Genomic DNA, 15,410 nt, shown 5'->3' with positions numbered 1-15,410 from the left:
CTGTGATTCCTGTCTGTCTGTGCCAATGGTTGGTTGATTCCACCGCTGTTGTCAATTATGCAATCATGTGATGTGCCTATGTCTGTCTGGCCTTCTGTGTTCTATCCCTTGCTACCCCCCCCCCGTCTCTCTCTCTCACTCTCTCTTTCTCATTTGACCCTAGTCTCCACCCCTCCTTCCCACCCTCCCTAACCTTCCTTCGCTCCCTCTCTCCCCCATGGCCTGTGGCTGCCTGTGTGTCGGTGTGGTGGCTGATGTGATATGATGTTCAGGGGATAGACCGCTCCCACTCCTGGGTAAACTCTGCTTATGCCCCCGGGGGCTCCAGAGCTGTGCTACGCCGGAACCCCAACTTCACCTGTGAGCTCAAGCAGGTGCCAACAACCCTCCTTCCCTACCTTCAACTACCTATCCCTCCACCATGGGTGCCAGTTCATTCAGTAACGAGAATTGTTCATAACGTTGCAGAGAGAAATACAATGACTAGAGCGGACATGGTTCCCTATTCTACACGAGCCAATGGCGTCTGTTCTACCCGATACATTTCTATCTGAACATGCTGTAACGCTTTGGCCACCAGAACAAACCCCATGTTCACCCCGTACCCAACAAACACCCTCCTCGCTGCCCTTCCCTCCTCCACTCCTATGTGGCTGCTGCGCTGTGTGTTTGTCTACGGTCCGTTTTGTCAGCTGTCTGTCTGTCATTGGTCTGTTCCTTTTTCGCCCTCCTTGGCTAAGCTCGACTCAGCCTCGTTATTCACAATGATGCTTTTCACTAGGATCACATTTCATCCTACCAACCGCATGGGACATCTGAACCTCAATTGGCACTAACGTCAGTTATATCCAAGCTAGTCAATTGAGTCCAGGAAGTCCTCTAGCCATCCATCACATTTCTTGTATTTTTCATTCATCTTTTTCCACCTTGCTGACTCCTGCTCTTTGTCTTCATCACTGTGTTTCCATCGCTCCGCTACTCTTGTCAGGCAAGTGATCGTGGCTGCAATCGCATGTCTGCCTTTGTGGACAGCGCCACCTTCTGTTCAGCTCCAACAAGACAGATTGCCAAGAAGGTACCGTTGTCATACACTGTCTAAAACACGATATTATAACACCCTTGTCCGTCCTCACCCATGCTGTGTTTGTCACAATGTGTAACACACACACAGGTGCTTATCAGTTCATATTGTAAGTGTGTGTGTCTCTGTCTGTGTGTGTGTGTGTGTGAGAGAGCGAGATAAGTAGTTGTTTAATGCATCAGCTTTTGAATGTTGACACAGTCATCAAAGCCAGGTATGAGTAAAGTTCGTTATCTGGGATCTCCCAGAATAAGCCTACATTATAAGACCTGTTAGTGTTCTACAATATTAGTGTTAACGCTGTGTGTGTGTTAGCAGGCAGACAGCCCAGCCCCTACCTTTTTATGAGAGATTGTATGGTACTGGTGTTAGCTCAGTATTTTCACACGTTCACATTTTTACCTGGGTATTTCAGCTAGCTTTTCCTGCGTTAGCCACTGTGTTGCTAACCGTGGTGTACTGCGCTCTGCCTGAGTGTTTCTCTCTGATTCTGTTTACTAACTGGTGTAGCTGCTCCATGAGGAGCTGGCACTACAGTGGGTGGTGAGCACCAGCACAGTGAGGGAAGCAGCACTGCAACAGGCCTGGTTCTTCTTCCAGCTCATGGTACGTATCTGAATGATGAGGATGATGACTGTTGTGTCTCGCATGGCATCGTTCATGAGATCTTGATCTTACTCACTCGTCCTCATCACACAGGCCGTTTATGGATTTCCGTAAATCAAGAAACAGTTGGTCAAATTTGTCATTCAGAGAAAAGCGTGAAGGAATGTGATGTTTTACAGCCAGTGTTCATTTGAAGAATTAGATACGATCCGTGATCCCTCTTTTCCTCCCTCCCTCTCCTCCTCTCCCAGACGAAGAGTATGTCCCACCACCTGTTCCTGTCCTCCCGGATAGACCTTCCCAGACGCCAGCGCTTCCCAGACCGCTTTGTGGATGACATCGCTGCTCTAGTGGGGGCTATCAGTGCTGATGTAGCAGGGCGATACCACAAGGTACAGTGGCCACAACCCAAGGGCCATTAGAACGGAATTGCAGAGCGTAGGAGTCACGTTTCCCTTTTTTAGGGAATACAAAGTATAACTTCTGTCCTTTTAGCCCTTCCCATATTCTCTAATCACGGACTTTCTCTCCCTCCTTCCCTGTCTCTCTCTCAGGATGTGGAGCTTGTGGAGAGGTTGAACAGCAGTCTGGCCTTCTTCCTGAATGACCTGCTGTCTCTCATGGACCGTGGCTTTGTCTTCAACCTCATCCGCTCCTACTACAAACAGGTACACACACACACACACACACACACACACACACACACACACAGGTCCTGTCATCTGCTCCAACGATAAACACAGACACCCACTCACCCACTCTCAGACAGTGAGTGTCTGGTTCTACTACAAACAGGCACGTACGAACATGAATACAGACGGGGTCACTATTCTGCCACAATACAAGGCAGTATTTACACCCACTGTCAGTCATCACAAATGACAAACACACATGACATCATTTGCTTTTACTGCAACCCATCCCTGAATACGTTGTCTTACACATACCTGAACCATATGTCTCTCTGTGTGTGTGTGTGTCTGTGTCTGTGTGTGCCAGATTGCCAACAAGTTCCACACAGCCCAGAACCCCAGCTCTCTGACTGCTCTGAGAATGGACTTCACCCGCATTGTGTGCAGCCATGAGCACTACGTCACCCTCAACCTACCATGCTCCACCCTCAGCCCCCCCGCCTCGCCCTCCCCCTCCACCTCCTCCACCACCTCCCAGGTAACTCCATTCATTACTAGGCAACACAGTGATCTTGACCAAGGGCCAACTTTGTCATCTGCGGACATCTGTAGTAATACTCTTGCTAGAAAGTCCTTCCTCTCCCTCCTCTCACCATCCATCCATCTCCCTCCCTCTCTCAGGGTTCAGCATTCTCCAGTATGCACCAGGACCAGGGTGTGGCCAGTATGTTTGAGCTCTCCGTCCCCTTCAGACAGCAACACTTCCTGTCTGGCCTGCTGCTGACTGAACTATCCCTCATCCTGGAGCCTGATGGGGAGGGGTGAGGAGGCTTCACACACACACACACACACACACACACACACACACAATTAGACGCACACGGCACGTACTGACTCAGTCAGTCTTCCCCAGGGTGTTTTTCCTGCATAAGAAGGCCATCAGTGCAGTCCACTCTCTGATGTGCAGTCATGATGCGGACCCTCGCTACACGGACCCCCAGGTGCGAACCCACATCGCCCAGCTCTACCTGCCCCTCATCCCCATCGTCATGGACACCCTGCCCCAGCTCCATGACTTCACAGGTGAGAAGGACACTCTGTAGGTCAGGGGTCGGCAATAGGCCAAAAAAACGTGCCAAAAATATCCAGCAAGTTTTGGGGGGTAGTAAAAAAAAGAAAAAGAAAAAAAAGACTGTCCAATCACCAGGAATGAATTTAGGAAGTCTGTTCCCAAGTATTCCCACAAATAAAAAAGAGATATGTCTCAATATAATCAAGGTATGAAATTATTGTTATTCTCAAATACAATCTTTTTTTGGGCTTAGTTGTGGTCAATTTGCAGTGTATAAATTATTATAATTATGTTATGGCCCCCCCAACCATCCGCTCCAACAAAAATCGTCCCGCGGCCTAATCTAGTTGCCTACCCCTGCTGTAGGTTAACCAGCATCATCTTCCTCTTCTCTGACCATGTGGCATTGTGTTTAAACCCTGATTGGAGGTGGGAGATTGCATGCTAGTTAGTTACTCTCGCTTAGGTTGATAGAATCAGCAGTATGTTTTGTTCCTGTGTTTGTCAGACACTTCTCCCGCCCGGGGCCGCCACGCCCCCGCTATGCAAGACGACGGGGACCCAGACAACGGAACCATCAGTCAGTCTGTCGCCATGGCGATCGCTGGCTCCCCGCTGCCGCATGCCAAAGCCCCCAACTTCACCATGCCCACGGTGGTGAGTAATGAGAAACCATCAGCCCCCCTCTGCTGTGTGGAGCTTACTGCCTCAGGCTTTCATATCTCAGGCATTTTTAGTAACTCCAGTAACCCTGGTAACGATTGAACTTATTATCCCCCTCCCTCTGTTATTGAGATCCTTTGTAGTACACTTCCACACTAAGGTACAGTACCAGCATGGGGCAAATCCACAACACCAGAGGGGGTACAGCATGCCTTCTAATGACAGCCTCCATACTGAACTACCCCTCACTACCTGTAGATGGCTCACTGCTCATGAGCTCCTCTGACACTCTTTCTCATCCACTTAGTTTGCAAAGTGACGTAGTTTGCAAAGTGACGTAGTTTGCAAAGTGACATCAGGGAAAACTCCTAGCCCTAATGTGGGTGTTTATCTCGCTCCTAGGCTGGTCGTCAGTGCAGCTCTCTGTCGGCAGAGTGCAGTAGGACTCTGCTAGTGTCTTTCCTGTGGGTCCTGAAGAACGCAGACGCTGCGCTGCTGGAGAGCTGGGTGTCAGACCTCTCTGTGCTGCAGATCAACAGGCTGCTAGACCTGCTGCACCTCTCGGTGTCCTGCTTCGAGTACAAGGTAGGCACCACTTCTGTCCCCCCTCACTGATCAGACCTGCTGCACCTCTCGGTGTCCTGCTTCGAGTACAAGGTAGGCACCACTTCTGTCCCCCCTCACTGATCAGACCTGCTGCACCTCTCGGTGTCCTGCTTCGAGTACAAGGTAGGCACCACTTCTGTCCCCCCTCGCTGATCAGACCTGCTGCACCTCTCGGTGTCCAGCTTCGAGTACAAGGTAGGCACCACTTCTGTCCCCCCTCACTGATCAGACCTGCTGCACCTCTCGGTGTCCTGCTTCGAGTACAAGGTAGGCACCACTTCTGTCCCCCCTCGCTGATCAGACCTGCTGCACCTCTCGGTGTCCTGCTTCGAGTACAAGGTAGGCACCACTTCTTTCCCCCCTCGCTGATCAGACCTGCTGCACCTCTCGGTGTCCTGCTTCGAGTACAAGGTAGGCACCACTTCTGTCCCCCCTCGCTGATCAGACCTGCTGCACCTCTCGGTGTCCTGCTTCGAGTACAAGGTAGGCACCACTTCTGTCCCCCCTCGCTGATCAGACCTGCTGCACCTCTCGGTGTCCTGCTTCGTGTACAAGGTAGGCACCACTTCTGTCCCCCTTCGCTGATCAGACCTGCTGCACCTCTCGGTGTCCTGCTTCGAGTAGAAGGTAGGCACCACTTCTGTCCCCCCTCGCTGATCAGACCTGCTGCACCTCTCGGTGTCCTGCTTCGTGTACAAGGTAGGCACCACTTCTGTCCCCCCTCGCTGATCAGACCTGCTGCACCTCTCGGTGTCCTGCTTCGTGTACAAGGTAGGCACCACTTCTGTCCCCCCTCGCTGATCAGACCGCTGCACCTCTCGTCCTTCACCTGTTACTCCTGTTGGACTCTCAGACCTGAATACCTCCTATTATAGCCGTTCTGACCGTTCCATCTCTGATTGGTTGTCCCAGGGGAAGAAGGCTCTGGAGCGTATCAACAGCCTGACGTTTAAGAAGTCTCAGGACATGAAGGCCCGTCTAGAGGAGGCCATACTGGGAACCATCGGAGCCCGACAGGAGATGGTCCGTCGCTGCAGAGGTACCAGCACCGGATGGGCCTTCAAAGTTTGAGATTTTTCTACATGCAATGTCCCTTTGGGGTTGTTACAAGTGTCCTTATGTTTTGTTTTTGTTCAGAGCGGAGTCCGTATGGCAATGAGAATGTCAGATGGCGGAAGAACGTCACTCACTGGAGACAGAACACAGACCGAGTCGACAAGTAGGTCCCCGCCATATGCACAGATTAATGCCGAGGTAGACCAATGACTCGATAGAACTTGTCATCAACGGTCTGTGTTCAGTATTTGTGTAGGCACGTTGTATAGCGACGTTTGTACGGATTTGTGTGTGTCTGAGGGATTGTAAAGCCCTGTTTCGTTGCAGAACTAAGGCGGAGACGGAGCAGGAGTCCGTGGTGGATGGAAACCTGGCCACTGAAGCCTCTCTGGTCGTCCTGGACACGCTGGAGATCATAGTGAAGACGGTGCTGGCGTCGGAGCTGAAGGAGAGTGTTTTGGGCGGGGTGTTGAGAGTCCTCCTCCACAGCATGGCAGGGAGTCAGAGTGCCCTCTTCCTGCAGCACTGCTTCACTACACAGAGGGGACTGGTTTTTAAGGTGTGTGTGTTTGCGCCCGTATGTTAGTTACACACACAAAGTCATTGTGTGTGTGTGTGGATTAAGTGTCGTGTGTCCCCTGTGTGTGTAGTTCCCAGAGATGCTGTTTGAGGAGGACACAGAGCTGTGTGCTGACCTGTGTCTGCGTCTGCTCCGCCACTGCAGCAGCAGTGTGGGCTCTGTCCGGAGTCAAGCCTCCGCCTCCCTCTACCTGCTGATGAGGCAGAACTTTGAGATCGGCAACGTGAGTCTCACTCATACAGAAGAAGCGTGTCATAGCCCGGAAAGACACAACTGCATTCACACTCCGTTTAATTGCTATGAAATGAAACAATAAGTGAAAGGAAGATTGAATTCAGTTTGGATTTCCAGGCTAAGGTCTTCCCACAATAATACAAATCAAATCCCGTATATTTGTCCTGTGCACAGGATACAGGTGCTGTATACGTGATAATGAAATGCTTACTTGCAGGTTCACCTGTCAACAATGCAATAAGAATAGAAGTAAAGATGGTTCCAGTTCAGTCTCAACACCATCAACTGACATGTTGTGGAATGCTGTATTGGTCACAACCCTTCTGTAGTCTTGAGTATTGACTCATCCTCTCTCTGGTGTAGAACTTTGCCCGGGTGAAGATGCAGGTCACCATGTCCCTGTCCTCCCTGGTGGGGACATCTCAGAACTTCAACGAGGAGCACCTCCGACGTTCCCTAAAAACCATCCTGACCTACGCGGAGGAGGACCTGGAGCTACGGGACTCCCCGTTCCCAGAACAGGTCCAGGATCTGGTCTTCAATCTGCACATGATTCTGACTGACACAGTCAAGATGAAGGAGCACCAGCAGGACCCTGAGATGCTCATTGATCTCATGTACAGGTATTACACATTCAACAGCTGTCTCATCGGCACAACCACTTTCTCTCAAACACATTCACATCCACAAACTCAGTAAAGAGAAATCCAAAGGGAAAGGGGGATACCAAGCCAGTACAACTGAATGCCTTCAACTGAAATGTGTCTTCTGCATTTAACCCAACCCCTCTGAATCAGAGGGGGGCTGCCATAATTGACATCCACGTCTTCAGCGCCTGGGGAACAGTGGGTTAACTGTCTTGCTCAGGGGCAGAACGACAGATTTTTACCTTGTCAGCTCGGGGATTCGATCCAGCAACCTTTCGGGTTACTGGCCCAACGCTCTAACCACTAGGCTACCTGCCGCCCCAGCTTGGATTGCAGTAGATATTTACCGCCCTGATTTTCTGTCTTTCTCCCCCCCACCCTCAGGATCGCTAAGGGCTACCAGAACTCCCCTGACCTGCGCCTGACGTGGCTGCAGAACATGGCGGGGAAGCACTCGGAGAGAGGGAACCATGCGGAGGCAGCCCACTGCCTGGTGCACAGCGCCGCCCTGGTGGCAGAGTACCTCAACATGCTGGAGGACTGCCGCTACCTGCCCATTGGCTGTGTCACCTTCCAGGTCAGGAGTGTGTGTGTGTGTGTGTTTTCCTGTCCATTTATAGTATACCTCAAAAACCTTAGTCTTTTCCTGACTGTTATGTGCCTTACCTGCTGTAGCACATCTCATCTAATGTTCTGGAGGAGTCAGCGGTGTCTGATGACATCCTGTCCCCGGAGGAGGAGGGTATCTGTGCGGGGAAGTACTTCAGCGAGGTGGGGCTGGTGGGGCTGCTGGAGCAAGCTGCCACCTCCTTCCACATGGTATTACTCAGATCTTCTTTACATTGAGATGTCCTTAAATACGTGATAAATAACATTTGAATCTCTCTTTGAGCAACCTAGTAAATAGTCAGAGCTGTATGTTCACATAGAGAAAGCCAGGTTTTTGTAATGTATATATGAATTGTGGGTAGACTTCTCACTGTCCTCTCACTGTTTCATACTGTATCTCCCCTACAGGCTTCCATGTACGAGGCCATCAACGAGGTGTATAAGATCCTACTCCCGGTCCACGAGGCCAACAGAGACTTCAAGAAGCTGGCTACTGTCCATGGAAAGTTGCAGGACGCCTTTAACAAAATCTACAACCAGAGTTCTGGATGGGAGGTAAAGTAAATGAAATATGCTGTTTGTTTGTGTAACTTAACGGATATTGAGTTTATTTAAGCAATAAGGCACGCTGGGGTATGGTATATGGTCAATATACCACGGCAAATGGCTGTTCTTATGCGCAACGCAACACGGAGTGCCTGGATACAGTCCTTAGCCATGGTATATTGGCCATATTCCACAAACTCTGAGGTGCCTTATTGCTATTATAATCTGGTTACCAATGTAATTAAAGCAGTAAAAATGCATGTTTTGTCATACCCATGGTATTGGGTCTGATATACCACAGCTGTCAGCCAATCAGCATTCAGGGCTCAAACCACCCAGTTTATAAATGCATTTAAACAATAATATTTGATTTCTCTTCCCCGTGGTTTCCCTGCCTTTCCTGTCTTTTCTGGATGATGTTTCCTAACTGGTGAGTGAAATGGAATAAAACTCTCCCCAACACTTTTTCAAACCACAGTATTGCATTTACACTTTCACACACTTAACCAATACATAGTTGTGTAAAACAGTTGCACAAGATTGACTGGCTCCAACTCTCTGGGGTGTATTTACTGGTTGCTGTGGTAGCATATGGTTTCAATGTTTTAACTAGGGCTCTAAATTAAAAAATGTCATTGGTAGCTCTGATGTTCCCGGGGGAAGGGTACCAAAAAAGTTCTGCAACATTGAAGGTCCAAAAGAACACAGTGGCTCCATCATTCTTAAGTGGAAGAAGTTTGGAACCACCTAGACTCTTCCTATAGCTGGCCACCTGGCAAAACTGAGCAATTGGGGGAGAAGGGCTTTGGTCAGGGAGGTGACCAAGAACCCGATAGTCACTCTGACAGAGCTCCAGAGTTCCTCTGTGGAGATGGGAGAACCTTCCAGAAGGACCGCCATCTCTGCAACATGCCACTTTATTGAAGAGTGGCCAGATGGAAGCCACTCTTCAGTAAAAGCCACATGACAGCCCGCTTGGAGTTTGTAGAAAGGCACCTAAAGACTCTCAGACCATCAGAAACAAGATTCTCTGGTCTGATGAAGCCAAGATTGAACTCTTTGGCCTGAATGCCAAGCATCATGTTTGGAGGAAACCTGGCACCATTCCTACGGTGTATCATGGTGGTGGCAGCATCACGCCGTGGGGATGTTTTTCAGCTGCTGGGATTGGGAGACTAGTCATGAACGGAGCAAAGTACAGAGAGCTCCTTGATGAAAACCTGCCCCAGAGCGCTCAGGACCTCAGAATGGGGTGAAGGTTCACTTTCCAACAGGACAACGACCCTAAGCACACAGCCAAGACAACGCAGGAGTGGCTTTGGGACAAGTCTCTGAATGTCCTTGAGTGGCCCAGCCAGAGCCCGGACTTGAACCCAATCGAACATCTCTGGACAGACATGAAAATAACTGTGCAGCGATGCTCCCCATCCAACCTGACAGAGCTTGGGAGGATCTGCAGGGAAGAATGGGAGAAACTCCCCTAATACAGGTGTGCCTATCTTGTAACGTCATACCCAAGAAGTCTCATTATGGGGTATTGTATGTAGATTTGAGGGGGGAATCTATTTCATCAATTTTAGAATGACGCTGTAATGTAACAAAATGTGGAAAAAGTTAAGGGGTCTGAATACTTTACGAAGGCACCCCCAAATTAAAACTTCAAGTCGCACAGCAAAATATGTTGTCGCATATGGAGCCCTGGTTGTAACATGTCAATTTAGGACAACTTAGACTAAGTGACTCTGAAAGTAATCTCTGTTTTCTGTTTTCCTATTCTGCCCCCTCCCCCCTCTCTGTCTTTCATGCCCATCTCTATAGTGTGTAGAGGATGTTTGGGACCTACTTCCGGGTGGGCTTCTACGGCTGTCGCTTTGGGGACCTGGATGAGCAGGAGTTTGTGTACAAGGAGCCCTCTATCACCAAGCTGGCTGAGATCTCCTACAGACTAGAGGTACGGTCTGAGGAGAATGACGAGGAGGACAAGAAAATAATCATTTATACTACACCCAAACACGTCAGTGATCATTTCTGTAACTCACTGGATCATGTGTTATAAGCTGATACCAGTCTTTTGAATGTCTCTCTACGTCTTGTTCAGGAGTTCTATGCTGAGCGGTTTGGAGATGATGTGGTGGAGATTATCAAGGACTCCAACCATGTGGACAAGAACAAGCTGGACCCCAATAAGGTATAAGGCCCAAAGTCTCAGAAAGAGAAACGACTGAAGGTTTGGGTTGCGGTTTTCACACGGGGACGTGAGTAATGACCCTGTGGTACTGATCTATGTGTTGTATATCTGCGTGGCTCTCAGGCCTACCTCCAGTGCTAATATATGTGTTGTATGTCTGTCAGGCCTACCTCCAGATCACCTACGTGGAGCCCTTCTTCGACACGTACGAGCTGAAGGAGAGGATCACCTACTTCGACAAGAACTACAACCTGCGCACCTTCATGTACTGCACCCCCTTCACCTTGGACGGGCGCGCCCACGGGGACCTGCACGAGCAGTACAAACGCAAGTCCATCCTCACCACGTCCCACGCTTTCCCCTACATCAAGACACGCGTCAACGTCATCCACAAAGAGGAGGTGGGTCACTGTGTACATGTATGACTAGTGTGAAACATGGTGAGCACTGTGAATAGTGAAGGGATTTATATTAGCAGTGTTTTTCCAGGTGCTCATAGAGCTTTTCAGTACATAACAGTAGCTTAATCCACTAGCAGTGAGGCAGTGCACATGATCATGTCGCTGTCCCCTCTTCTCTCCAGATCATCCTGGTGCCCATGGAGGTGGCTATAGAGGACATGCAGAAGAAGACCCAGGAGCTGGCCTTCGCTACCCACCAGGAGCCTGCCGACGCCAAGATGCTACAGATGGTGCTGCAGGGCTCTGTGGGCACTACTGTCAACCAGGTACTATGTGTGTTGTGTAATATCCCTTTGTGTGTTTGACATGTTGGAGTGTGTATGTAACCCTCTCTCTCACTCGCTCTCTCTCTCTCTCTCTTTCGCTCCATCTCTGTCTCTCGTGTGCAGGGCCCTCTGGAGGTGGCCCAGGTCTTTCTCTCTGACATTCCTGATGACCCCAAGCTGTACCGTCATCACAACAAACTACGCCTCTGCTTTAAAGACTTCACTAAGAGGTGATGACACCTTACAAAGTCTGTACATGGACTAGACAGTCTGATACACACACACGGTTTAATAACCCAGTGAACAGACTTTGACTCCTTGTGTGTGTGTTCCTTCCTCTCCTGCAGGTGTGAGGATGCCCTGAGGAAGAACAAGACTCTGATTGGTCCAGACCAGAAAGAGTACCACAAGGAAATGGAGAGGAACTACAATAAGCTGAAAGAGTCTCTGGGACCTCTCATCACCCGCAAGATCCCCCAGCTCTACAGGACACTGCCGGCTGCAGGACTTCAGTCTGCTACACAAAGGTTACAAATCAAATCTTATTGGTCACGTGCACATATTTAGCAGACGTTATTGCGGGTGTAGCGAAATGCTTGTTTTCCTAGCTCCAACAGTGCAGTAGGATCTAACAATTCACAACAATACACACAAGTCTAAAAGGCAAAGAATGGAATTAAGAAAATGTAAATATTAGGACGAGCAATGTCTGAGTGGTATTGACTAAAATACAGTAGAACACAGTATATACATATAAGATGAGTAAAACAGTAAGTAAACATTATTAAAGTGACCAGTGATTCCACGTCTATGTACAAGAAACTGGATTCACACACTTATGAACATGCATGGACACACACTCATAATACACAGACACACCGCGCGCGCGCACACACACACACACACAACATGAGTGCATCCAGCGCTACAGAGCACTGACATCTACAGACTACACAATAGTAACTGGACACCGTCTAACACACACACAGATGCAAACACACACGCTGTGAGCTAATCCATTTGAACACCCCACTGCCAGCCTCTGCTTTGAAAAACACCGTAGAAACTCGACACTTTACATACGCGTAGTCACACAAACATGCATCACGCCCCACTGAGTACCACTAGTAGGACCCCTTCATCCGCACACAATGCAGCTGCTGCTTCAATCATCTCAGCAGATCTGTTTTGCAAAGCGTCCGGCACATTGTTGGTTGGTTTCTGACTGGGTGTTTTTGGAGCCAGCTGCGTGTCTTATGTGAGGGCTGGATGATTTCTAATCACAGCCAGATACAGCACAGCCACACCTGCCAGAACACAAAATCACATACACCATACCAGCAATTAACAGGCTCCTTCATCCACACATTGCAAAAACCCTCATCCAGATAGCAGCATGTTAATCTGTCTTTTGATCTTTTTATGTCTCCACAGAAATTCCTTCAGTAGGTCCAGTCTCCGCAGGGGGGACTGTTGAAAGCACAGCAGACCTCGTCAACGGAGAGGAAACCGAGAGCTTGAGACATACTCTTGATTTCAGCTGGTCTGTCTGTCTCCCCCACCCCTTCACACACCAACAGTCTATCCTCAACACTCACACCATCCTCCTCCATCTCCCTAGCTTGTTATTCCAACCCCTCCAACCCCCCCCCCCCCTCTGTCTCACACTCCTATAGGAAAAGCTCCCTCTGTTTATACTGAAAGTTTATCTGCACTGTAAACATAGTCGTTTGGACCATCTCTCTTTGTCCTGGGCATTTACAAAGACCAGCTTTCAGGAGGAGTCTCTCTGCATTGAGGAGGAGCCAGAATGATGCATCTCCCTCTCTGTTCATCTGCGCTCAGTTTAAATGTAGCTTTTCCTGAACTGGAGAATCCAAAACAGCTCCTGGGCGCTTCCCTAATTGTGTGTTTGTTTTGGGCCACGTTTGAATGTGTGCGCTTGGAAGTTTGTGTTTGAGTGTGTGTCTTGCCCCGACTGCACAGGATATAGGCTTCTTTCCATTTACTTGTGTATGTGTCATGTTTGCTGTGGACGGGCCTGGGTGGTTACACTGTGTGGTCTAGCAGGCCTGTTTCGTGGCCTGAGTGAATTTGTGTGTGATTATTTTTTTGGTGGGGGACCAGTTGCTGCCAGACGTAGTCATTAAATGTTCCCGTGGAGTCGTTCTGTAACCAACGATCCTCATACCAAATAACTGACATTCTTTCACTACTGACTTCTCCCTTTCATACACCCTGTATCAGGACAGGAATTCATTATGAAGAAGTATGACATTTTGATCATTAGAGGCCCGCCTGCTCTAGATCAACATACAATGGACACATTGTAGGTTGGAGAGATGTGGCTTTGGGAAGAGAGGGAGCCTTACAAATGGTCTCTGGTGACCCTGTGAAATGTTATTTTTTTACTGCACTGACCAAAAACACTGTCGCATCACTGATGTTCACATGGTGAGCACTGCTAGACTGGCAGTGACATTTTCTCTCTCGTTCTCTCTCTCTCTGTCTCTCTGTCTCTCTCTGTGTGTGTGTGTTGACAAACACTCCACATGTTCTGGAATGAATCTTCAACCCTGTGGTTGGTGGAAACATATAATGTAGGTCTTTTTAACTACTGTATTGGACTGCGTCTCCTTTATTGTATTGCACTATACTGTATTCACACTGCCGCACCTACGTACCAACGTCTGTAACTACTGTATTTCCTCTGTTTATTGTATTTTCACAAGGCTTGTCTAAAACTGCATTTTTTTTACCAGTCAGGAAAATAACTACTTTTTTATTTATTCACTTTCTCTTTTTTTTGTACTGCTTTCTATTAAAATGTTCTCTCAATCGTAACAGTCTGCTTTTATCAGTGCTGATTAATATACAATGTATTGGGAAAGTATTCAGACCCCTTGACTTTTTCCACCATTTGTTACGTTTACAGCCTTGTTCTAAAAGAGATCAAATTGTTTTGTCCCTTTTCAACCTACACACAATACCTCATGACAAAGAAAAAATGGTTTTGATCCATTTTTGCAAATTTATCAAATAAAAAACCCTGGAAATATGAGATTTACATAAGTATTCAGATCCTTTACTCAGTACTTTGTTGAAGCACCTTTGGCAGCAATTACAGCCTTGAGTCTTGGATATGACGGTATAAGCTTGGCACACCTGTATTGCAGATCTATGCAGATCCTCTCAAAGCTCTGTCAGGTTGGATGGGGAGCGTTGCTACACAGCTATTATCAGGTCTCTTCAGAGATGTTCGATCGGGTTCAAATCCAGGCTCTGGCTGGGCCACTCGAGGACATTGAGACTTGTCCCGAAGCCACCCTTGCGTTCTCCTGTTGGAAGGTGAACCCTCACCCCAGTCTGAGGTCCTGAGTGCGCTGAAGCAGGTTTTCATCAAGGATGTCTCTGTATTTTGCTCCGTTCATCTTTCCCTCGATCCTGACTAGTCTCCCAGTCCCTGCCGCTGAAAAACATCCCCATAGCATGATGCTGCCACCACCATGCTTCACCGTAGGGATGGTGCCAGGTTTCCTCCAGATGTGGCGCTTGATATTAAAGGCTAAAGTGTAAAATATTGGTTTCATCAAACCAGAGCATCTTTTTTCTCATGGTCTGAGAGTCTTTAGGTGCCTTTTGGCAAACTCCAAGCGGGCTGTCGTGTGCCTTTTACTGAGGAATGGATTCAGTCTGGCCACTCTACCACAGGCCTGATTAGTGGAGTGCTGCAGAGATGGTTCCTTCTGGAAGGTTCCCTCATCTCCACAGAGGAACTCTGGAGCTCTGTCAGAGTGACCATCGGGTTCTTGGTCACCTTCCTGACCAAACCCTTCTCCCCTGATTGCTCAGTTTTGCACTGACATGCACTGTCAACTGTGGGACCTTGTATAGACAAGGGTGTGCCTTTCCAAATCATGTCCAATCAATGGCATTTACCACAGGTGGACTCCAATCAAGTTATAGAATCATCTCAAGGATGATCAATGGAAACAGGATGCACCTGAGCTCATAGCAAAGGGTCTGAATGTTAATGTAAATAGGGTATTTGTTTTTTTATTTTAAATGGATTTCCAAACATTTCTAAACCGGTTTTCACTTTGTCATTATGGGGTATTGTGTGTAGATGAATGAGGAATTTTATTTGATCCATTTTAGGCTGT

The 15,410-nt window shown here is 48.4% G+C and overlaps 1 protein-coding gene across 6 annotated transcripts in view; it reads left to right on the top strand.

Annotated features, from left to right (window-relative positions):
• Positions 1-14,091, top strand: part of LOC115104234 (dedicator of cytokinesis protein 7-like) — a 41,463-nt gene extending 27,372 nt beyond the window's left edge. For 2 of the 6 annotated variants that reach the window (XM_065006491.1, XM_065006490.1), the window contains exons 22-46: positions 273-374; positions 989-1,075; positions 1,592-1,687; positions 1,939-2,079; positions 2,242-2,355; positions 2,687-2,857; positions 3,001-3,140; positions 3,233-3,402; positions 3,900-4,048; positions 4,457-4,639; positions 5,573-5,699; positions 5,798-5,879; positions 6,044-6,275; positions 6,367-6,519; positions 6,894-7,153; positions 7,562-7,754; positions 7,853-7,996; positions 8,195-8,341; positions 10,158-10,283; positions 10,431-10,520; positions 10,685-10,921; positions 11,104-11,247; positions 11,371-11,477; positions 11,595-11,774; positions 12,682-14,091. In XM_065006491.1, coding sequence (XP_064862563.1) covers positions 273-374; positions 989-1,075; positions 1,592-1,687; positions 1,939-2,079; positions 2,242-2,355; positions 2,687-2,857; positions 3,001-3,140; positions 3,233-3,402; positions 3,900-4,048; positions 4,457-4,639; positions 5,573-5,699; positions 5,798-5,879; positions 6,044-6,275; positions 6,367-6,519; positions 6,894-7,153; positions 7,562-7,754; positions 7,853-7,996; positions 8,195-8,341; positions 10,158-10,283; positions 10,431-10,520; positions 10,685-10,921; positions 11,104-11,247; positions 11,371-11,477; positions 11,595-11,774; positions 12,682-12,724 — 3,618 coding nt within the window. In that variant the 3' untranslated portion in view covers positions 12,725-14,091. The remainder of the gene's footprint in view (positions 1-272; positions 375-988; positions 1,076-1,591; positions 1,688-1,938; positions 2,080-2,241; positions 2,356-2,686; positions 2,858-3,000; positions 3,141-3,232; positions 3,403-3,899; positions 4,049-4,456; positions 4,640-5,572; positions 5,700-5,797; positions 5,880-6,043; positions 6,276-6,366; positions 6,520-6,893; positions 7,154-7,561; positions 7,755-7,852; positions 7,997-8,194; positions 8,342-10,157; positions 10,284-10,430; positions 10,521-10,684; positions 10,922-11,103; positions 11,248-11,370; positions 11,478-11,594; positions 11,775-12,681) is intronic. The other 4 variants (XM_065006494.1, XM_065006493.1, XM_065006495.1 and 1 more) reach the window with 2 other exon arrangements.
• Positions 14,092-15,410: the final 1,319 nt, after the last annotated feature.

The sequence above is a fragment of the Oncorhynchus nerka genome, linkage group LG21 (assembly GCF_034236695.1).
Source record: "Oncorhynchus nerka isolate Pitt River linkage group LG21, Oner_Uvic_2.0, whole genome shotgun sequence".
Taxonomy (NCBI): Eukaryota; Metazoa; Chordata; class Actinopteri; order Salmoniformes; family Salmonidae; genus Oncorhynchus; species Oncorhynchus nerka.
This window is presented reverse-complemented; position numbering and strand designations above follow the sequence as displayed.